The sequence below is a fragment of the Mixophyes fleayi genome, chromosome 4 (assembly GCF_038048845.1).
Source record: "Mixophyes fleayi isolate aMixFle1 chromosome 4, aMixFle1.hap1, whole genome shotgun sequence".
In the NCBI taxonomy this organism is placed as follows: domain Eukaryota; kingdom Metazoa; phylum Chordata; class Amphibia; order Anura; family Limnodynastidae; genus Mixophyes; species Mixophyes fleayi.
In genome coordinates, this window is record NC_134405.1 from 112,900,819 (window position 1) to 112,925,987 (window position 25,169).

The following is a 25,169-nucleotide window of genomic DNA, read 5'->3' on the forward strand; positions in this document are numbered from 1 at the left end:
CATTGCACAAAATATATCCCATGTACTACATACTATGCACTGCACAAAAAAGCTGCCTGTAAAAGCCATACACTACAGAAAGAGAATACTTGCTAGCTTTAAAAAATTCCAGGGATCTTTTGCTGCTGGGCAATTGCATTGTATCTTTCAGTGCACAATACTGACAGTATTAGGCGCACTTCAAGCCTAATAATATAAAAATATAAACTTGTATTAGAGATGAGCGGTTCGGAATATGTGAAATCTGACGAAAACTGATATTGGGGATCCGAGTAAAACCGGGTCATTTTTTTTGCAAAACACTAGTTTTGGATCACCATCTTTTGTATATATAGTCTTCCCTCTTCTTCTCAAGTGCCATTTTCTCAGAAAATAGCATTCCTGGTGACATAGAGGGAGGGACACAGGGACATAGAAAGCAGTTGAATCCTGTCATTAAAGCAATTCTGTAGAGAATAGTCAGCTACAATTGTTTGCTGATCAATTGCTTTTAATTTCAATCTTAAATACACTTTACACAGTTTAGTGGCTACTGGTTGTTGTTAATGCATTGCATAGCATATATATATAGCAGCAGAATCCAAAAAATTAAATAGATTTATTTTATAATTGAAAGTTTTTCTAGTGAAAGTAATCTTGTGTGGGGCAGACAGCTGAAATAATTTTGAGAAAAACTGGGTGTTTGTTAATGAGATTCAGCAGTAGTTGCACACCCCAAAAAGGCTATATATATTATTATATACTAATCTTTTCAAGTATTTTTCAATACTAAGTTTTGAAAGGCTCATTCATATAAATCCATATTAAAAAAGGGTGTTTGTGGGGGATGTTCACCAGCAGCTGCACACCCCCAAAACACGCTATATATTACTATATTCTAATCTTTTCTATTTTTCAATTCTTATCATTTTTGAAAGACTCATTCAATGACATTCATATTGAATAAAGGGTGTTTGCAGGTGGGGTTCATCAACAGCTGCAAACCCCCACAAAAACACTATATATTCTAATATTTTCTATGTTTCAATACTTGTCCATTTTGAATGGGTCATTCAGGGAAATCCATAAAAAAAGAGTATTTGTGAGGGTCAGCACGCAACTGCACACCCCCCAGAAAATGCTGTATTTTCTAATCTTTTATATTTTTCAATACATGTCCATTTTGAAAGTCTCATTCAGTGAAATCCATGTTAAAAAAAGTTGTTAACAGGTAAGGTTCATTAGCAGCTGCACACTGCAAAAAACGCTATTTATTATGATATCCTAATCTTTTCTATTTTTCAATACTTGTCAGTTTTGAAAGGCACATTCAGTGACATTTATATTTAAAAAAGATACTTGCCGGTGAGGTTCATCACCAGGTGCACACCCCAAAAAAAGCACAAAATATTCTAATCTTTTTCATTTTTCAATACTTGCTGATTTTAGAAGTGTCATTCAGTGACATCCTTATTAAAAAAAATGGTGTTTGTGTGTGAGGGTCAGCAGCTACATATCCCAAAAAAGTAAAGAGGGTGTTCTTGTCTTTGACTATAAAAGTTGTTCTTTATAAGTATATTGTGAAGCGGTGTCATAAGAATTATAAGATATCATTCCTTCCTGTCCCTGTCTCATTGGGCGTTCCCCTGGTGTGGTGGCAGGCATCTACAAGTAGCTCCATTCTGTTCAAGTGGCATTACTCATATTGGCAACCATACAGGTCAGGAGCAGCCCAGTACCAGTACTGGCAGAGGTGCTACTGTTACGACCTCCAATAGTAAAAAAGGAAACATGGTAAGAAAGTTGACGAAAGCATCCTCAAAATCCAAACATTGTTTGTCAAATTCAATCTCAAAGAAAACATCAGTTCTTCACGTCAGCCACAAAAGTGGCAGCCCGTGTTGCTGAAGTGCTTGGTTTGTTAAACTAAGTGCATTTCCTTTTTTACATATGAGTGGGTGGGTGGGCCCAAGAACAGTTCCATCGTGCACTGTTTTACCTTTTGACCTTGGTCTATCAACTTGTGTAACAGTTGACAATTAAGGTGTAAACGGTATTATTAAGTCGCCAGTTCACATGGTGGACAGTATGATTAGGTAGGCTTTTCAAATGTTGACACTATTATTATAGGGTTAAGGATAAGGTTAAGGACAGGGATAGGGTTAAGGACAGGTCTTGTGATTGGGACAGGGATAGAGTTAGGAATAATACTCTCTACATTTGAATTTTTAACCTAATAAATACTGTCTATATTTCAATTGTTGTCCTAATTATGCTGTTGATGTCATTATATTATCGACTTTATAACCCTATCTATTCTGCTGCCCATCAATCCTATTATGTAAATCCTATAGCTGTCGAACACATGGTATCACAGCTAGGTGGGTAGCCCCAAGTACAAGGCCCTCTTGCACCATTTAACATTGTGCCGTTATTGTCTCATCCTCTGTTAAATAATGTCTACTGATGCTGACGCTGTCTTTCTAATGATCTCTGATACTGCCAACGCTGTCCCCTCTCCAGTGTATTTGGTGCTGACCCTATCCAATGTATTTGCTGCTCACCCTCTCCCATGTATTTGCTGTAGTGCTAACCCTCTCCAGTGTATTGCTGATGACCTTCTCCAATTTATTGTTGCTGACCCTCTCTAATGTATTTGCTGCTGACCCTCTCCAATGTATCACACATGTTGCCTAACGGGTACCTACTTGGTATATCTTCCATATTCAAAGGCATGTAATTGATATAGACATCTACAATGAGGATGATGATGAAGGTAATGATTAGTTACCATTCCGTAGAGGACTATGTTACTTGTGCTGTCAACTGCTAACTAACTGCTAGTTGGGTGACCAATATGCTAAATTTTGTATCTTAATTTCTCAGAATGTGGACTTTCAAATTTAATTGCATTGACTTGTCAAGACAGATGTTTGGCAAATCGCAACATTGCCCGCATTCGGCCCTTCCTCTCCCAGGATGCCACCAAATCTCTCGTCCACTCTCTGATTATCTCCCGCTTGGACTACTGCAACCTTCTCCTTATCGGCCTCCCACTCTCTCATCTCGCTCCCCTTAGATCTGTACTTAACGCCGCTGCTAGGCTTATTTTCCTCTCTCGCCATTCCACCTCTGTATCCCCACTCTACCAAGCCCTTCACTGGCTCCCCTTCCCCTACAGAATCCTTTTCAAGCTCCTCACTCTGACTTACAAGGCCCTCACCAACTCCACTGCTCCCTACATCTCTAACCTTATCTCTATTCACACTCCCTCCCGCTCACTGCGATCGTCCAACGATCGTCGCCTCTCTTCCCCTCTGATTACCTCCTCTCACGCACGTATCCAAGACTTCTCCCGCGCCGCTCCCCTCCATTGAAGCAAGCTCCCCCGCTCCATCAGAACTTCCCCTAATCTGTCCTCTTTCAAACGAACATTAAAAACCCACCTTTTCCTTAAAGCCTTCCAGTCTCATGCCTAAACTCCCACCGGTCGGCTACCTCTCTTTCTCATCCCTTCTTCCCTTCTCCCCCTTCCTCCCGTCTCTCCGTCTCATCCATGTGTCTGTCTGTCTTCCCCTCCCTTTAGATTGTTCGCTCCTTTGAGCAGGGCTCTCCTACCTTCTGTTGCCATCACTTTTAACTGCGCTCTCCAGCTACTCAGCTCACCTCCTCTCAGTCCCTCTGCCCTCTGTCTCCTCTCGCTTCTCTCCTCTCCCCTCAGTGACTCTCAACCTGTCATCCGTGCCCACCCTCTTGGGCCATAGTTACCTGCCTGTACTCACTTTTCCCCTCCCTCCCTCTCTTTCTTGCTGAGCCTGAGCCCCCAGAGTTATAGTGCTTACTGTTACTTGTACTGTGCTGTTTCACCTTGTACTGTGCCATTGTTTGTCCTTGTACGGCGCTACGGATACTTTGTGGCGCCCTATAAATAAAAATTAATAATAATAATAATAAAAAATCTGCATCAATGTGAGTTATACATATTTACTTGTGTGGGAAGGCCAACTATTGTTCCGTCTGAACTGTCTGGTTTACATATTTTGTACACTTCACTAATTTAACATATAGATATTATTTATACATACCATTTTTATATACATTACATATTGATATACAGATGACATATATTATACATGACATATTTATATGCTTGCAAATATATACGAGTGATGAGTCCCCTTGTTTGATTCACAAGGGCTGCATTACAGCACATTTCTTTTCAGTCAGACCTACCTTATTCATACCTTAACAAGCACTCATAGTAAAACAAGGTGTTTGAAAGCTCTACACTGGCTCCTGGTGAATACTGTACCCAATGATAAGTGCATATAAAAGTCTGGGAAGGATATTCATTTTGACCGCATTGATACGGCCTATCCAGGAGATATAGTAATGTGACCTCAAAGTAAGGTTCAATTTATATTATGAGAGCAAATATGAGTGGTGAAAGGGGACAACCCTATCGTTAGTACCCCGTTAGTAATCCAGAAGGGTGCCGAGTTCAGACCATTTGCCGACATTGTGCCAGGCGAGGAGCGGTACAGAGTCGATCAATTTACAGAGAACCTCATATATCCGAGCTCCCCATCCACAAATGACCAATACAGTACATATTTTATACATTACATATTTATATACTTGCAAATATATATGAGTGACGAGCCGCCTTGTTTGATTCACAAGGGCAGCATTACGGCACATACTAATTTCTATTCAGCCAGATCTACCTTACTCGTAGCATAAAAAGCACTTATACTAAACAAGCAGTTTGAAGCTCTACTCTCGGCTTCCTGTGAATACTTTATTCAATGATAAGTGCATAATAAATAAATAGATGAAGGTGCAGGCCACCTTCGTCTATTTAGTTTTATCAATGTCTAACTGTATTAAATCTACCATTGTCCATCCAATAAACTCTGCCTATTTCTGTAGCAAAAGTGTCTATGATGGATGCTTCGTTACATTCCAAATTTATTGTATGCCTACTCTTTGAAGATTTTTGTTATGGATGCAATCCACCTTTGTCGATCATCATCCAAATTTAGCCAGATCGTTTACTGTGCCCCATGATATAGGGATTGTATTTTTAGTTAAACTGCTATGTATGTGTGCCATATATTTGTGCCACTGCTCTTTCACCAATTTTAACCAGTCAGATCGCTGAAGACTTTGGTCAAATTTGGTGAAAATTGGCACAGTTGTGAAGGGATCATTGGAAAATAGACTGGAAAGCAGCTCAAAACTACATTATTTTACCTATTTTTCATCATTTTTAATTAAATTCAGATCCAAAACCAAAACCTTTCATGATTTTTTGGCAAAACTGAAACACAAATGGTTTAGAACCGACACTAGTTCCAAAACACGAGGATCAGCGCACATCTATAACTTGTATATACTGCTTTTGCTTTTTAAATGCTCCACTTCAATTCATTTTAACTAACAAGGATTGTGGATAACCAAACTTACAGTGAAATCACCAGCCATAACGGCAGATTGGCCTTATATAGTTTTGGGTTTTGCCTGTGTGTACTGTGACAGAGAACGATTCAATTCTCCTTGCTCCTTCCAATTGAGTCCAGCAATGTCTGCCACACTCTCCTCATTCCAGCTGACCTGTGCCAGCTATGTCTGCTACACTTTCCTCATTACTCTAACCAGGACCACGTCTTTAGACATTCATTAGAAAACAGGACCAATGGCAAAATAATCATGACTATTGAGGAAGATTATAACTACTTGGGTAGCAGAGTTAGCAGCTGCCAGTCTCCTTGTAACAGTCAACTGTGCTACTCCTGGCCCTGCTTTCCTCTGGGCTGTCCATAGTTGGTAGGAAGCTAAATGAGCTTTGTGAACTCCACATTGCAAGGAATTTGAAGCACCAAAATTTGACCCAAGTGAGCTGGAATTCTGCTCAGGGAGGAAGGGAAATCTTGGTAGGAAGCAATGTGCAGAGCAGCACTGTGGTGCAGAGCAGCACTGCGGTGCAGAGCAGGGCTTTAGAACTCACTTGGCAATGTAACTGAGTGGAGGGGAGAGCGACATAGAAACCCTGGGGGCCACCTTACAATTTGTTATGGAACTTTCAAAATTCTAGTGACGTCCCTGGTCCTGACACACTTGGAATGGTGCATCATCATGTCCTGATGCTTCATATAAGACTTAAATGTAATAAATAAAGCTGTGTGTTTTTATTGCTGACTATGGGGCTTTTATGTCTGAAGTTGCACTTTTTTGTTTAATGAACTAATAAAATAGTTGTCAGGTGGCAAGTCTATCTCCAGTCTCTTTGCTACTTTTCAGCAAAATGTTCATTTACCAAAATAGAGTATCAGCAGGTTTCTCTTCACCCAAACCCCAGCAATTAGTTACTTACCTCCGGCACTGAGATCAGCACCCGAGACTATTCTCCAGCACCCAGACTGTTCTTCTGTTGTAGTTAAGATGCCGTGGCTTGTGTAATCTGCAATGTCTTGGCAACCTGCTCTGTTTTATACTGCTCCACATGCTGAGGGTGAACAACTAGAGGAGTAGTGATTAGCTTGCTAAACATGGCATGACAAGGTTACTGAGACGTTGCTGATTGGAATGCCCCTCCTTGTCCAATGGCAACCTATATAAACCCTGTTTAGCAAGTTACTCCATTGGCACACTGTTTAGGCATTTTAATGTATGATATGCAACTAAATACAGACTCTCTTGAATTTATGTAAATATTCACTGTTTTTTTTGCAAAATGTATCATTCCAAGATCATACACAGTTTACATATTACTGATAATGTTAGGAGGCTACTTCAGAAAACCTTACTGTTCTTTGTTAAAATATTTTATCAGCAGACACTGATCTGTTCTCAGCCTGACTGCACAATAAAGAAAAAATAATCTGTGCCAATCTTCAGTAGGCCAGATGGTTCTACTATCAATGGGGCTGGATGCTAATTGACATTTCTGGTAGTACACACTGGAGATGAAAATAAAGTTCTGTAGCAAGTGAGCTTTTTGGGATTTGTGAGATTTCTTGAGGTTTTGTTCCACATGCAATATGTTGTGTTCAATGAATTTCCTATTTACTAGTATTACAGGAAATATCAGAGTAGCGATAAGCCTAATGCAACAAGTAAAAATGATTTGTTTTTGGTAGTAGACATATGCATGCAGTTCATTTTTGTTCATGTTACTCTCATGTCATGGATCAAGTTCACACTGACACTCTTTTTGAGTGTCAAAATCACTACAAGAAATAACACAGAATAGTGTTTATAGTATTTGTTCTCTAAGACCCCTTAAGCGGTGTCAGCGGTACCTTCTGCTCACCATTGTCAAATCTCAGACATGGTTTCCAAAATAAAGTAAAAAAAACCTGTTAGTCTGGACTGCCCGGCTGACCATGTGCTGCCCATGCTGTGCTGAATTTAGGAAAACAGGTTTATTTGCATACATTTCACTAAATAAGCGTGACAGATCCTGCCAAATAGTGTAGAATAGAAATCAAATATTCAAATAACTGTGAAGGAGCAATTTCCAGGGAAATCATTGTAGTTCTTAAAAAAATTTTTTTAGAAACAGTTGAAGAATAGAAATGATCTCACCAGGGAAGCGCATCTGTTATTAGCAACATTTCAGTGAGTTGGGGGGAGAGCGAAATCCTTCACCCACTCCCATGGTCACAATAAGTTATTCATACTTCTGTTCACTATGCTTTACAATTGTGCATTGAGGGCCTCATGTAGAGTTGGACGCAGTTTCTGTCCAATACACAGACGAAAGCTGCATCCCAAAAAAAGACACTTTTTATACAGGTATGTTGAACCAGACACATCTAAACTGATATCTTCACTATCAGTTTGTAACTTACATTAGTGATCAAGCACCCGCAAGTTTCCTGTCTCCTAAGAGGCACATATGTATCTGAGTCGCATTAGCTCCAACACACCCTCACACAGCCTTCCTTCCCCCATTCCGCCTCTTCAATTGTAAACGGCCATAAGCACATCTATTGGTTATACATCACAGCTCACATCATACGACAATCAGAATTTACTTTAGCTGTAAACATATACTCCATTAGTCCAGGTGTTGTATAAACAATGGCTGCAATACAACATGAGTGGATACAGCCATTCTGCTCTGTGACTAGACAGGGATATGCTATAGAAAGGCATAGTTATTAGAGATGTTCGCTGACCCACGTGTTCTGGATTTGGTTTTGGTTTTGGATCTGGATTAACTTCGTGTTTTGGTATTGGTTTGGTTTTGGCAAAACCGCCCTTGCGTGTTTTGGTTTTGGATCCCTTTTTTTTCTAAAATCCCTATTTTCTTTTGCTAAAAGCACATATTTTAGCTTCCCCCCACCCCCTACATTATTATAAAACTCAATGACACTAATTTCAATGTTGACCACCTTATAGGTCACAATATTATTTTCATACACTTTCAAACAAAGACTGCAGCGACCTGGCTGGATGCTAAGCGACAGAGCTATGACACAAACACACAGCAGTTCCTAGCACATATAGAAAACATTGTCACACAGCAGTGGCAGAAAAGAAAAGTGGTGCATTTAGCAGTGGAGCTCTCCTCTTTGTGTGTTACCTATATAACACAGTACAATGTGACTGCAGATTTAGAAGACCAAGCCTTCCAGACCTATTAATCTATTTCAGCAATGACAATTAGCAATGGAGCTCTCTTGAATGTCACTGGAGACTTTGAAGAACACTGCTACCCCTCCTCTTTCTTTTTTACCTATGACGCTGCCCAACTGCACTAGAGACTGACAAGAAATGTGTCCCTCTGTGAAATGGTGCTGGATTGCCGTGGAGGGCGGTACCTACAGAATTCAAAGCTTCCGAGATCCGACAACGTAAAAATGACGTTTTGCCTCGTTTTCCATTCCTAGGGTGCACGAAAGTACCGAGGCTGCTCGGTTCGGTACTAGGATCTGCTAAGTTCGGGTGTGTTCGGTTCTCGGGGAACCGAGCCTGAGCATCTCTAATAGTTATTAGTATATAGTATATTGCACATTTTTACATATGTAAAATTAACATTGAATTTCATAGTATCTTATTCTTTATTTTGGTAAAGCCAATCTCTACTAGGTAAACTAAATTGGGGATGTAATGTCCAAATTGGTGATGTTATATCAGCAGGTGTTATAAATAATGTTCATTATTATAGATAATATCGGGTTCTAGCAGATGTGATCAAAATTCTGACTGTGGAAATGTCGGCAGTTAACCTGTCGACATGAAAATGTCGGCAGGCTAAATGCTAACCCTTCCATTATTGGGACAGCTTTTAGCTTGCCAACATTTCCACTGTCGGAATTTAGTTCCCAAGCCAGGTTCTAGAGCAGGGATTATTAGTTTGGGTCATGATATGAGTTCAAAATATGCTGCTTAAAAACACATTGCATTGTTAGGCTGTATGAAAATTTTCTCCTTTCTAAATAAATGGTAATAAATTGTTTACAACTAATAAACTAGATATTATTTATAATGTAATATTATTTTAATTTATTAACAGTAATTAGGTTTTAATACTATTCCTAATTAAACGAAAACAAAGTAACTAAAGTTAAAAAAGTTAATACATTGCTAAATTAAAGCTCAGCCCCAGAGATAATTTTGATCCTGACTATAATAACTGGCTAAGAACCTTTTTTAGTAGAATCTTTGCAAATGGGGCAATGATACCTCTTATGTGTGAATGTGTACCATCAACAGAGTCAGATTTGTAACTTAGGTATTATTGAATTATGTTATGTATTATATATTAATTAGATACAGGAGTTAAACAAGCCTCAGGGATTTTGTTCCACATATTAGATTGAGCTATATACCTAATAGCTCTGTTAGTTTTTTATCATTAAGTTACATTTTTCATTTTGGCTGTGGGGATTACTATTATGCTGACTGAGAATTTTATACAAAATTAAATTAGCAAATAGAATTTTTTGTGTATTAAATTTGTGTAACATTTAAATATATGAACATGAATGGTTTATAATGAATATATAGGTGTCACCTGATCCCAACCCTGCTCAGGCCCAAGTCACTGGTTTGAAGCATAAACAATCAGCAGAGCCTTAGCTAGACATTTTAGTGCCCTGGGAAAGAGAGAACACTGACCCCCCCCCCCACCCCCCCTCATCTTGGTGAAAATAGATGCTTCCTCTCAGCAAAGGTGCACTGCCGGGAAGGCGTAGTCATCCTAAGGTGGGGACATGCCTAGCCCTCTACAAGCTCAAGACCTTCTCAGACACTGTGCTGCGCTCTCCTACCTGCTCTTGTAGTTTTAATTACCTGGTGCTGCAAAAGTTGGTGTCTTAAGCTCCGTTGCTGCTTGCCCGGATCCTGGCATGTTGGATTCCTGTAAATGAGATAGTTATTATTCACCTTCTGGAAAGTTGAACAGTGAGTGAACAATTTAGGCCTCCCACTCCTTCAACCAGCCAGACATTAAATCTGTAGCTTTTATTTTTTAATTTAATAAACGGGGTCCCTCCACCCAACCAGCCAAAAAATGTAATTGATAACATTCCAATTTAATAAATATACCCCCATACAGCCCTGACAATAAATTAATAGAACCCATGTTTAATATTTAGGCCTCTTTGCCCCCTAATCAGCCTAACATTAAATTGATGGTGTTTACCTTTAAAAATAAGCCATTTTCCTCTCAACCAGTCCCTACATTAAATTAATAGCACTCCCATTTAATAAACAGACTTTTCCCCTAGCACAAACCCAGACATTAAATTAATAACATTCCTATTTAATAAAATATCCTTTCCCCTACCAGCCCCAAAATTAAATTAACAGCCTTTAAATTTCCACCACACTTAATAGAGATTATTATTGCTAATAAAAACATCACCATCTTTAGAATATACTACTCATTTATTTTTACAATTCAGTTACTGATTGTTTTACAGTATTTATGTACCATACAGTTTTTATGTATCATACAGTTTTTTATGTACAATAAGAAATTCCACCCCTTCTCTCCAACCCCAGCCCCCTTAATCCACCCCAAAGTTGAAATTCTCCCATTTTACTCCCTAAATCATTATTTAGTGAAGACTCCTGATTTTCTCAAAATGTAATAAGTGGCAAAAGTAAGTGAACTGTTTTAGGCATAGGTGAATATTGAGTGAATATTGATGCAGTTACAATAGTTGACTATGGTATTTTCTAGATGCATTTGTGTTTGATGATAATAACTAAACATTGGATTTAAAAATGTATACTGCTGTAGAGTCAAGTTCTCTTTTCTTGCAGACCTGGCAGTGGGCTATATGGAATAGACAGTATGCCTGATCTCCGAAGGAAGAAAACACTACCCATTGTCCGAGATCTGGTAAGTGATACCTTTATATTAAGGCTACCAGATTATACATACAGAAGGCCATTTACTCGATGCGCAAAACTCCTCGAGGACTGTCTTTATGACATGTGGTAGTTGTGTGTGTGTTTTGATAATATATCGCTCAGAGTATGCCCTAAAATGCGCTTCTCTGCTGAAGGGCAACATGCATGAGCAAAATAAATCCCATTAAAGTATTGAATGAGACCTAAAGATCACCAAATCTGAGCTGGGTCAAAATTCATCAAGGAACACTCCTAAAAATGCACTATTTTCGGTAACCTTAACCTGCAAAATAATATATTGAATCTGTACTAGTCTGCAACACTAAGCGTACCAGTGCGCCAACTTGATACTTTGTCAGGAATGCCATTAATCCACTCAAATCTTCCCTACAGCTTGTGCAAACTTCTGGTCCTCTGCAAACACCACCTTGATCCACAAACCCATGAGCCTTGGAGGAAATACACTAGTGTAAATGGGGATGCATAGTGGGACTAAAGCTGATTTTGCAGTGCGCAGGCGTTTAGTACTGCATAAATTGCCTCCATAGGTGAACAAGTTAAAGAATTGTCCTGTTTTATTCAATGCAAAAGCATGTTTAATGCAGATTGCAGGTCCTAGTACTTTAAATGGAACAAGTGCAGTGAAACTTGGTGCATTTGTACAAATCATGGTTAGATAACATTTGTAAATGAATCTTTCCAAATATACAGCATTCACAGAGAACGTTTCCATTTGAAACATTTAATATGTAAGACAACAGACTTAAATCACCTTATTATTAATGAATATATTACTATACCCAAAGGTATTGTGAATTTATCATCTCCACCTCATGGGGTAAGAAAGTCCACATTTACAGTAAAGAATCCTCTCCTGTGCTCATAGTAAAATCAGTTTTCTTCCATATATATTTGATGACCCACTGTCATCTCTATAGTCCTCAGTCAAAAAACATTAATTAGGCAAATGCTTCCATTCTTAAATGCCTAAATGTATCAGATACCTCAATATTACCTGGGTTTTAGATTATTCCTGAGCAGAGTATACATATTATGTATGGTTATAAAGCAGATGGTACATTGAGATTCAGCCCACAATTCAGGCTAGACAAATTGACTATAAGTTAGTTTTTATACATATTAAATGTTTTGAAAATGTATTTCTTTCTGAAAATGAAATAACAATATATTTTTATTAAATTTTGTTGTTGCCTTTATACCCACTGGAAGAATAATCCAAAGAAAAGTGCAATACATTTTTCTTTAGAATTGTATGTAGTTACCTCTATGTAAAGAATATACAAGCAGTTGTTTAAACAACAATATGCAAAGCATCAATTGTAAAAGAATAAACAACAAATCAAGTTAATAAAAACAAAATTTAAAATATCAAGTTTCCTGATGTTCTGTATTGTATAGTGTAAATGTTTGTTTGTTTTTCTTAAATCCCAACTATCTTTTGTTCACAATAGAGTTGTCTAGCTGCAAAGTTTGTACAGCATCTATTGACTATTTGATAAATGAAATTGTCTGTCACTGTAATGCTTTTATGACTGTTCTTTAACAAAAGTTATTTTATTCTTCTTCGCAAGCAAGTTTATTTATTATCAATTTTAGAAATGAAGTTGCTGCTTTATGGTTATGTGTTTATGTATTTTGCTAATTAATTTTGTTTTGCTTTTTTCCCTTGCAATGCCTTTTGTGAACACAGGCAATGGTAAGTAATTGTCTGACTTTTTGTTTGTATCTCTTTTGTTGTTTGATTTAAAGTTACAATAACTAAAAGTGTACCAGTCTGAATGTGGGCAGGAAATCATAACATAACTACTATCCCAGCCAGTTTATACCTGCAATTGTTCAGTCAACAATAAAAAAAAATAACAAAACCCTCAATTTCAAAATCTAAAGTTCTGCATTATTATGACTATTTATTGAAACCAGGGCATTTAACGAGGCCCAGTGTCATATGAAGGTAATTTCCATTGTCCCGTTCCCCCTACCCTACCTTTAATGACTTGATAGCTGAGCACATGACACATAGGGGCAGTTTCAATTCCCAGTGTTGTTCTAAAGATTATTACCGTTAGTACAGTAATTTCAATGCTGATTTTTGCTTGCACTTCTGTGAGACGCAAGCAAAAATCTGTGTTAAAATAACCATACGAACTGTAATGATACATGCCCCACATTGTGCTTAAGAACAACACAGGGAATTGAATCTGCCCCATAGACTTTTCTGTATGCTTGGATGTCCATCCACCATAGTGAAAAGATACATCAGAAAGAATATATCAGAAGCAATTGCTCAGTTCAGAGCAAGTTGTGGTAGTCATCATGAGCTTTGCGGTATGTTGTGTTGTATACAAGTACAGGGTTGAACTGGGCTGCCAGGGAGCCAGGGTATCTCCCGATACGCCCCGACGCTAGAAGGCTCCCCTCTCCATTAGTGGTGGGAGCGGGTACTTTTTTTTTTAAAAAAATACTCACATGATCGCGGCGCGGGCGCCCCTCCTCCCTCCTCTCTGCTCCATTCGCACTGAATGTAGGGCGTGACGTCATCACATAATGCCCGACATTCAGTGAGGAGCGGCGCAGAGAGGAGCAAGAAAGAAAGAAGACAGAAGACAGGAAGAGAAGAAAAGAGAGGAGAAGAGAAGAAGCCGATAAAAAAGGTAAGTGAAGGAACGGAAGCATGGGGGAGCAAAGCAGCATGGCAGAGTGTGAAGGGGGAGCAAAGGCAGCATGGCAGAGTGTGAAGGGGGGAGCAAAGGCAGCATGGCAGAGTGTGAAGGAGGGAGCAAAGGCAGCATGGCAGAATGTGAAGAGGAAGCAAAGGTAGCATGGCAGAGTGTGAAGAGGGAGCAAAGGCAACATGGCAGAGTATAAAAGGGGGAAAGCAGCATGGCACAGGGTGATGAAGGGGGAGCCAGGAGAAGCGGGGACAAAAGCAGCATGGCACAGGTTGATGAAGGTGGGCCAGGCGAAGGGAGAGCAAAAGCACCATGGACGACACAGTGTGACCATAAGGGGGCACAGCATGGTGATGAAGGGGCACAGTAATGTGTGTGTGATGGCACAGCGGACTTGTGGCAATGTAAAGTGTGTGTGTTGCAGGTGGTGGCTAACTAATGGGCGCTATTTTGTTTGTAGGGTGATGGTGGGGCAATTGAATTTTATAGTGGGAACTATTAATTTAAGATGGGGTGGTTTGGGGGTTATTAATTGAATGTGGGGCTGAGTTTGAGGAGCATTTATTAAATGTGAATATGAGTTATTTAATGACAGTGACTGTTGCGGGAAATAGGTATATTTATTATACGTAAATGCTATTAATTTATTGCAGAGGCTGTTTGGAAAGAGGGAAATAGGTTTATTTATTAAATGGGAATACTATTACATTAATGTTGGGGTTGGAGGAAGGCCTAAGTATTAATCGTGGGTCCTATTGATTTAATGCCAGGCCTGGTTGGAATTTTCTAAATGTATCCATTTTTTTCCAAATAGGGGCCCCAACATTCCATGAATCAAACAAGCCGCAACAAAAGAAACCAGCAGCCATAGGTGGTGAAAGTAACAAAAACAGGTAGGAGAGAGCAGGACAGTCTGTCAAATGTTCTGATTTTAGTGGGACACTCCCGATTTTTGGTGACTGTTCTGCCCAATCCAAGGGTCAGGCCAAGTTTACACACACACTGCATTCTTTATATACTGCACTATGATGCTAGCTGTCCTTCGTGGGTTTACCACACGCCCTCTAGTGATTTGGTTACACCTCTCTAGTGGCTGGCCACACCCCCTCTGGTGGGCCCCTACCATTGTATTCCAATGTGGGCCCTTCATGCCCAGTCCGATACTGTACAAGTAAACAGTGTATAGCAGGGGAAACTAGGACTTGGAAATCGGCTGAATGTAGGAAATGAAGTAAAGCCAGCAGATTGGGAGGTAGTTGTTGGGTTGTAATGATTAAGGTTTTGGGGAGCAGTGTCTTGAACTCTCTTAGCTTCATGAAACTTATAGAAGGATATCATGCTTATAAGATACATTGTATAGATTTCAATGGATACAAAGATACAGAGGTGCATGGCTATCTAACTGAACACATCAAGGTATTGGGGGGATGGATGATGTACAGAAGATATAAGATAAAAATGAAGAGTGGTCTGTATCACTAGATCATTTAAATTAGTGTAATTCAGAGGTGTGCAAGCTGAGATTTAGGGACAGGTAGGCATTGTGTGGTAGCTACAAAGATAAATAGTGTATGAGTTTGTTATGTGTATACTGTTTGTGTGTTTACTTCGTCAATGCTAAAGGGAAGAGAAAGGATGGACACGTGTGTTGTGCTGGGTTTAATGTGCAATGGCATAAATGTGAGAAGTTGCGTGGGAGCACCAAAGGGATAAGATTTATTGAGATTAAATTGTGTGTCAAATAAATTATACAGTCAGTTCCTATATAATCACGCAGCTCTTATGGGCAAGTAGTTCAATGTTTATCCATAAAAAAAATAATAGTCATCAGTGCCATGGGTGTTTGTTTAAAATGTAAAATGTATAGACATGAAAAACCTACAAGTCTACTGATAAGCCCTCACTGTCATGTTCTGCTTTATTCTGTTATGACCATGGAGTTGTTTTTTTTACACTTTTGAAATGGAAACTCAAAAAGCGAGGGGTATTTATACAAAAGCCTGACTTCACCTGACCAGCAGTGATAGATGGAATGCTAATTCCTATCTGAGTACTTAAGAGCTGGAGAGCATAGATACATACTGTATATATGTTCCACATTCTGTACAAAGAATGGTAGAGAGCAAGCAATCGTATCCAAACTTTGAGTTGCACATATTTTGATACATGCAGGAAAAATCCCCATGTAAATAGGTCCACACCAAGATAGGTTTAAAGCACTTCAGAATATGCTTAAAGCAGGGCTTTGTCCCAATATAACAGGTCATAGTATGACCAGTTCATCTTGTCATAGCCTGGTGCTAGTTGTGGCTTTTGTGGCTTTGTTGGTCTCCTGAATTATTAGCAACCAGCCAAGGCTATGAGTGCTAGTGCTTAGATAACTTTGGAGGAAGGCATGTATTTTATTTTTACCCTACAAGGTCCATACTGACCATAATGATCATCATCAACACAGATTTTTGCCCAAGGCTAGACACATTTGGAGGGATAACAACCATGGAGGGATTACAGCCCAGTATACAATTTAGAGGTTCTGCTTTAAATTGGCTTGGATCTGATTAATGAGGTAGTATGTGATATGCAGTTTATGAAAACAGGACAACTGAGATAACTTTGTATGGCCTGGATTGGAGAGATGTAACAATCAGTGAACCCAAGATAAGAGCTGCTGTAAAGATGTGGTTCCTTAGGGAGTATAAACACGTATAATGATTACCAATGCAAGTGGAAGTGTTAATCAGTATGTATATGGCACAATGTATGGCACTATAGGGTCAAGGATCAAAATTCTTTTGTACAGTATGGATAATAATTAAATGTAAGGATGCCTATTTTTAGTAATAGTTTTGCTAATAATTATTACATATTGTTAATGTAGCAAATTCCTGCTACATTTTAAAAGCAGTATGTATACTATGTAAAAGAGTGCTCTACATTTTTTTTACATAAAATGCACATGTGCTACTAGGTCACCATGCTGTTCTACGTTCCATGGAGAAATTGTGGTGCTTTGGTTGGAAATTTACTAAGCAAACCGCCACAGCTCACCAACGACTTTAAGCTTCAAACTGCTTGATTTACTATTCCGTGTTTTAGAGGGTGAAAACTCAAACTGCCGGCTTTGTGTCGTGGATTAAAACTGCCAAAAACGCAGCCAGTTTTAGACAATTGCTTTTCTACTTGGTGTTTTTTAATGACAAACAATTTCTAAATTGAATATCTGACATGTTTAGCATATTAACATCTATCACTGTTACAGCATTCCTATGTCATTTTTTATAATTGTTTTATTCTAAAATCTTTATACGCAAAAACGTATTTGTAGGGAAGTCCAGGGCAATATAATACACTATAACTTTTCTTAAAGAAAATGTAATCTAATTATTGTAGCATTTTTTTTTAACATTATTGTTCAGTACAGTAAATGTTCATTAAATCATATAGACCTTTAACATTCTGTATACAGAGAACTGTACATTAATCTGGATGTTATAATTTTTGTCGATGAATGCAAACTATCTACATGATTATCCACAATACAAAGAATACTGTACATTGCCAGACAACGCCAGATTGCCACAACTTCAATTTGCAGTCAGGTTTGGGCCCCTTTTGTTTTAACAAAAATCATAGTCCTTTGGCCTGTGACTTCAGTAATCTCACCTCTCCCGGACAACTCCTTTTTTCTGGCAGATTTTTCTTTAGTTTTGTCAAATCGCAGTTTGTATCCCGATTTGTATTGTTACCATGTTAATAAATCAGTATGGTGATATCTAATGTGGCGTTTTGTAAGACTACGGTTTATGAACTCTTTGACTTTTAGTAAATTTGACGGTTTGCAAGCCGCTAAGAATATCGCTGAAAAACAGCAGTTTTACAAGAGAACACTTTAGTACATTTCAACCATGGACTTTTAAATACAAATAATATCATGCAATGAAGATATTTCTAATACCATATATGTCATATGGATGAGTCTGCAGTAAGATATTACCTACTCTGTAGTGGTAATTCCATCCTATCTTTTTCAATTGTCAAGTTTTTGCATAGTTGCAAGATAGAGATAGCACATGCTGTAACAGACAATACCTTTTAAGACTTTATTGTCACAGCAAACTGTCTGATTCATTCTCTGTAAAACACCAATAATGTATTTGTGTCCGAGGTGCTTTCCTCTGCAAAAAAAGTGACCATCCCGTCAGTTACATTGATTTACTCAAGTTACTTGCTTACTTTGTCAGTTAGGGACATAACCTAATCAATCATCTAGAATGAAAAGACATTTAACTCAAATTACTTATTGCCCTGGCATTTTTTATTTCAGTTAGTGCTTTGTGTTGGCTAACAATACTTTTTCTTTAAATGTTTGATAATCCAGGCTTGTGTAATTCTTTGGAAAAGAAAAAGGCAAAGGGTGGATTATAACAAGGTCATTTAGGATTATAGTCCAAAGTTCAGAACTTTGCCATTTAAACTCAGTATTGCAAGATTAAATGGCCATTCAAACTCCTGGGCCCACTGTTGTACGCTAGTTAGTATTGCTTCCTCACATCGCTGAGGTCATGGGTTCAAATCCATTTGATGTATCTTCCCCCTATTTTTTTGTGGGTTTTCTCCACTTGCTCCACTTTACTACTGTAGTCTAAAAACATACTGGTAGATTAGATGGCTTCTGACAAAATCAGTCCTGGTGTATATGTATGAGTGTGGGATCAGTAAAATGTTTGGGTTGTAGACATTTAATTATTTAAAAAAAAAAAAACAGATGGAGGATTATAATAAGGAGCGCTGGGGCTGCAATATGAGAAACAAATGCGGCCCACTCTGCATCAGTCCCAATGTGTGTAGTGTCTACTGGGCATAATGTATTTTCACAAGCTGCAAGCATAATGACAAAAGACGGAGTTTAAGGGTATACTATAAAAGTTGTAGTTGCACTTGGAAGAATTCCCTCTGGTTGTCTCAATGTGTCCCAGTCCAACAGTGAGGATAGATGTTGATTGGGTTTTGTGTACAATGTATGGTAGTTGGATGACATCTTGTATCATTTTAGGCTAGGTTTTTTCGGTGGCAGTTAGTCTGATATTAGTAGGCAGTAATGTCTATAGTTAAGGTGCTGTTCAAGAAAAGTCGTGTTAGTGAAAGGAGACTACCAGACTGGAGACCATGGGACAGGCAAGCAGAACAGTTTTAGAGAACTTAGAGATAAAGGGGCTGATGCATATTTGGATGCAAAATGGTAAATAACAGTAGTCATAAAACAAGAGCATGAAAAACGAGCGTAATTCTGCCTCTGCGTCAGCAGCATATGCACCTGTTGTTCAATAAATCATCATCACCAAGTAATTACACCTGCCCTATAGAGGGTGCAAAACATATGCCTCCTAACAGGCATATATGAGTGTTTCTGCAGGTCTGCGTGAGCCACATTAGCAGGAACACACATTTAGTAAGTGATTTCACATAAGATACACTATGCAAACTGTCATATGCGCCGCTCTGTATTAGCCCCTAAGAGGAGGCAGGGCAGAGAGTTACAGAAGGAATTAAGTCTGTAGGTGGGATAATCAATATTACAGCAGAATTTTGTATTTACTAGAGAGGAGAATGTTTTGTATTGATTAGAATATGGCAAAAGATCTGTCAGGAAATGATGAAGAGATAGATTAAAGTTTTTATGTCTGTAAGGAAGCAATGGGCTCTTTATGTAACAATCTTTTGTAGTAGATACAATAATAGATTGCAAACTATATCAGGGAACTTGGATTGAGTGCTTGCATTTGAAGGATGGAAGATCATCACTTCAGTTTGGACAGTTTAAGCTTGAGGACATCCAAGAAGAAATAACAGAAAGGTAGTTATATGTGTTTTCAATAATAAATGGAGAGAGGTCAGGGAAAGAGTGTTTACATTTGTGCGTAATCAGTATTGAGATTCTACAGGAGTCCAAACCAATTTATATAGTCAAGAGAAGGAGCATAGAGAGTGATAAGAGGAGAAGAACAATGACCCAAATGCAGGAGACTATATTTTAATTAAGCAATTTGTGTGTTCATTTCCGCAGTGTTGCAGTTTAGACACAATAATGCACCTAACTATGAGCAAGGTCAGCAGAAAAAGATTTGGCATTTGGTCCCAGACCAAGAGCAAAAAATATCTGTAGGTACTGCAAAGAGCCATCTTTACATTTTATATGTATGTGCATATACATATACCCAGTATAAACATATAAACATGCGCATACATACTGTCACGAACAGACTCCCAGTTGCTGTGACTTTGGGGGTGTTTGCTGTATGAGGTCACATGATTCCAGCCCGTGATCTCCCTCTACCTATCACACAGGTTATAGACCTACTGAATCACCCCCAAACAGCGCTCACACACTTCAGGTTTGCCACCACCTATTTAATATGGACAATAGGACCCCAATATACTGTCCTACACTGTCACACAAGGCTTCTAGCTATCCACAGACTAGCAAGACCCACACCAGAAAGCAAAGGGTTAACTCTTCACACCTTCAGACTGTTACACAAATGTAAATGCAATCACACACACCTTGTTAATCAAATGTATCAACAAATCACACACTGGCATTCAAAGGGTTAACTTGGTCGAGCTATTTCTTCTTAACAGGCTAATGGATCAAGCACGCAACATATTAAATTATAGATTTAATATACAAAAGTACGGGGCATTCAGATATAAAAAATAAATAATAAACAATTAACAGATTAATATAACATACACAAGCAAAACAGTTTTTTTAAAAAAGGGGTTACATTCAGAGTCGCACTTACGTGAGTTGCAGATTCTGGCCATGTGAAATTGGCTTGGAAGATGGGCAGCTTATCAATGTGAATTGATTTCTCAAAAGTCTGACCCCTTTCTATACCTGGTCTTGGCCCTTTAAAGACACTTCCACACCTCTTTCTACCCTAAGGGGGTTGTGGCCTGTGACGCTTTTTCTAATCACCATTTGCATGTTGCCTGATTTTCTAACCAATTCTACCATGTGATCTAACTTTTCTGTAGAGCCTCACATTGATCCAATTTTATCATTAACAAATCCCCTATGACTGTCCATCTTTTGATACCAAACATGAAGAAATTTTGACAATGTGACATACCTTTTCCAAATATATGTGATTTTAGCTGTTCCTGGATACCACCCGTACCTCTCATTCACAACTCTGGTGTGATTTCTGCTCCTCAGTATGGCGTGGCACCCGGATTTCCCAAAATATGAACTATGAAGACATTTTCCTTTGAAGCTCATATTTCTATATACCTGTATAGGCCTTCAAAATGCTGCCTTGGGCTGCAAGGATGTCCAACTGTGACCGGCCCCACAAAGTCTATTCAGGAGTCTAAAAACTAACTTGTGTCAGGATTTATCTCACAGCAAGAGCCCTTTGAAGCTGCCATAGATGACACTCCTATCTTCTCACACTGGAATGTACAAAGCCCTCCAATTCATTTACATCAGACTTTCTGTCCTCACATTTTACACTGTAGTAGTTAAACCTATCAAAGGATTCATTTGATATAACATATTTACACTGCAGATATGATTTACCCCTTAGAAATAACTGTAAGTTCTCTATGTTCACGACACATACCATACACACATACATTGAAAATATAATATAATTTACAATATCTTGCTAAGCAAAAAGGAAAGTATCCAACATGTTCAGAATATATTTTCATAAAATCAGCACAGCTCTGCACTGCACAGCTATTACCTTACTGCTATGTCTAGCGGAAGAGGGTTAAAAGGGCTACTTATAGTCTCTCCATAGTAGCTCACGCTGCTTCTGTATACACAATCCCTCAGAACTCTTTATATGTCCATTGGATCTCCCCACATGAATTCAGATCTCCGCACATGCTCCTTACATACACATCAGCCTCCCCACATGTCATCAGACCTCTCCTCATGTCATCAAATCTACCCACATGCCCCAGAAATGCCTGTGAGATATTTTTACATGCCCATCAGACCTTTCCAATTACCATCAGACCTCCCCACATGCCCCTTTCATTCCTATCAGACCTCCCCACATGCCATTATACCTCTCCACACACAAATCAGACCTCCCCTGCCACCAGATTTCACCACATGCCCCTTACATGCCATCTGACCTTCCCACATGCCCTTTACATACCCTTGAGCCTCCCCGCATGCCATCAGATGTCCCCACATGCCCTTACATGCCCATCAGACACAATGTGACCTCCCTGCATTGTTCAGAGGAGATCTCAGTCAGTCGAGCACCTGAATGTTTTCCAATCTGCTCCTGCCAGTGCCTGGAGAACTTTACTCTGTTGATGCTCCTGGCCAGGAGCCACATTTCAAAGTTCAAAGAGACACAGGTTGGCAGGGGTATGCTGGGCTGGGGGGCATCTGCCCTCCGGGTTGGTGCCATAGAGGGCTATCTTGGGCTGGAAAATATATAACTAAAAATAAGCTAAAAAGTTATGTCCTCTGCAGTAAAAACCTATATGTATACTGAAGCAGCATGGTGCATAGTATTTGTAGGTAATTATTTATTGAGTGTGCTAATAGTTCAATGCAAGAGTTATAATAGGTCCATTTGTATCACTCAAAATGATATTTTTAGAGATGCAAATTAAATCTCCCTAAACAAAGTGGCCCCTGAACAGAACTAAATTGACGTGACTGGCAGTGTCTCACCCAGCGCAATTATTTATTTTGTCATGTACCGTATGACAGGCTGACAAAAGAATTGTTTTTTCTGAGAAGCTCTGAATTTCTACATATTTTAAGTAATCCATTGTCTGACAGTTTTCAGTTCTCCAGTGCATTGGGGTTCACTTGTCTGCATTACATTTCACCTAACCATTTATCTGTCTTAGTCTGCATTTTGCTGACTTTCCAAGACACACATTTTTCATTTTATACATATTTTGTATATTGTATATTACATGTGAATATGTTTGATTGGTGATTTCATTTGCTGAATCCTTAATGGCTAATAATGTCCATTAAAATGACTGAGATTTAGTACGCTTAATAGTTCAAAACGCCTTAATGGGACAGGAAAGTTAAGTACCTTACAATATATTTAATGGGATTGCAGCAGCACAGTTCTCATGGGAAGTATAGTGAGTTCAGAGCAGAATGTAGTATGATGTGTAATAACTGGACACCAACCACTTTGTAAGCAGTTAAGAATGTCTTAGTGCCAAATTATATTCGGGCAGGAGCCTGAAAGTAAATCTGGTCCAGGCAACTACAAAATACACACTTGCTTCACAGCCAGCCAGGGGCAGGCTGACAGACTTTAGCCCGGGGGGCAAGCACACAGCACTGGCCCATAAGTAGCGGCCCATCCTTAAAGGGTGGTCTTCAGTACAATATATATTTATCAATATAAAAAGAAGCGATTTTAGTGTTGCTTAACCCAGCGATACGTTATTATTATAAATGATAAATCTTAAATAATACAAACAGAAAAATACAAAAAAAAACCAACTAATTTCATTCATTGTTCCTTATCCCTACAGCACTTTTGTTTTTGTTTTTTTACATACCTCGCTGATTATAATGGGGTATAAATCAAATTATAGCAATAGATTATATAATGCTCTATTACAGTACTGAACACAAAGGCTGATTTATCAAAATGCAAAAAGCCCTTTTGCTTTAAAAACCTGATCTTTTTTTTTTTACCAGCAAAAGGGCTTGTTTTTGCATTGGACTATATACTAATAGGGTTATTATTTGTTTTAGGGTTAACCCAAAACAAACAATATGAGCGATGCTACTGGGTGGAGGAGCAGAGCATTAGGTGTCAATCTGGGGTACTTTAGACGGGGAAAATCCCTATGATGTAACATGGTTATCATTTTAGACAAATACACAGGCAATAATGTGTGCACTACTGTTAGGTGCATGCAGCTCTGCCTTCACGAGCAGTACAGTGTGAAGCAGGACCTCCCAACTGTCCTTGCAGTCAGACTAAATCCTGACTAAGTGAGACAGTCACCCAAATTCGGGACTGCTCCAACAAATTTAGCACACTGCCCTACTCTCTTCTACCTGTTCTTGTCACTTTCACCACCTGTGGCTGCTGGTGTCTTTAGATCAGTTGCTGCTTGTCTGGATCCTTGAATATTGGATGCCCTATTTGGGAAGAAAAATGGGTACATGAAATTTAGAAAACTACAATTAGCCATGGTGTTAAATCAATATAACACCCACATTTTATAATAAAGCCTCGCTCCAGCCAAAAATTAAAATAATAGTATTCACATTTGAGAAGTATATCTGTTTCTCTCCAACTAGCCCTGACATTAAATTAATAGCATACACATTTAATAACTAGACTTATTTCCCCCCAACATTAAACAGTATTCCCATGTAATAAACAAACCTACTTCCCTTCCTCCAAACAGCCCCAGCAATAAATTAAATAACATTTCCGTTTAATAAATATAACAATTTCCCACAACCATCCCAGGCATTAAATAATTCATAATCACATTTAATAAATAGACCTCATTTTCCCCAAACAGCCCCACATTCAATTGATAGCTCTCAAATCACCCTAGCATTAAATTAAAGGTCCAATCACCCCATTTTAACTTCATAGGCCCCACTATTAAATTGCCCCACCACCCACAAATAAGATAGCACCCATAATTAGCCCCCAACCTGCACTCCACCATTAAATTAATAGCCTACCTCCCACATTATATTAATATACTGGCCCCCACACACAAACACACATATTATATTAATATACTGGCCCCCTCTCACACACACACACACACACACAATATACTGGCACACACAATATATATTTTGGCAAACACACACACACACACACACACACACAATATATATACTGGCACACACACACGCACTCAATATATATATAGTGGCCCCACACACACACACACAATATATAGTCCCCCCCCCCCCACACACACACACACACAATATATATTGGCCCCCACACACACACCCACACACAATATTTAGTGGCCCCCTCACACATACACATACAATATATTGTGGATCCTCACACACACACACACACCATATATAGTGGCCCCCTCACACCCACACACACACACACTATATATAGTGGC

General features: G+C 38.8%; 1 protein-coding gene across 1 annotated transcript in view; it reads left to right on the forward strand.

The window, feature by feature from the left end:
* Positions 1-25,169, forward strand: part of UNC13C (unc-13 homolog C) — a 444,227-nt gene that overhangs the window by 101,291 nt on the left and 317,767 nt on the right. Inside the window, exons 4-5 of the mRNA XM_075208024.1 lie at positions 11,263-11,341; positions 13,064-13,069. Coding sequence (XP_075064125.1) covers positions 11,263-11,341; positions 13,064-13,069 — 85 coding nt within the window. The remainder of the gene's footprint in view (positions 1-11,262; positions 11,342-13,063; positions 13,070-25,169) is intronic.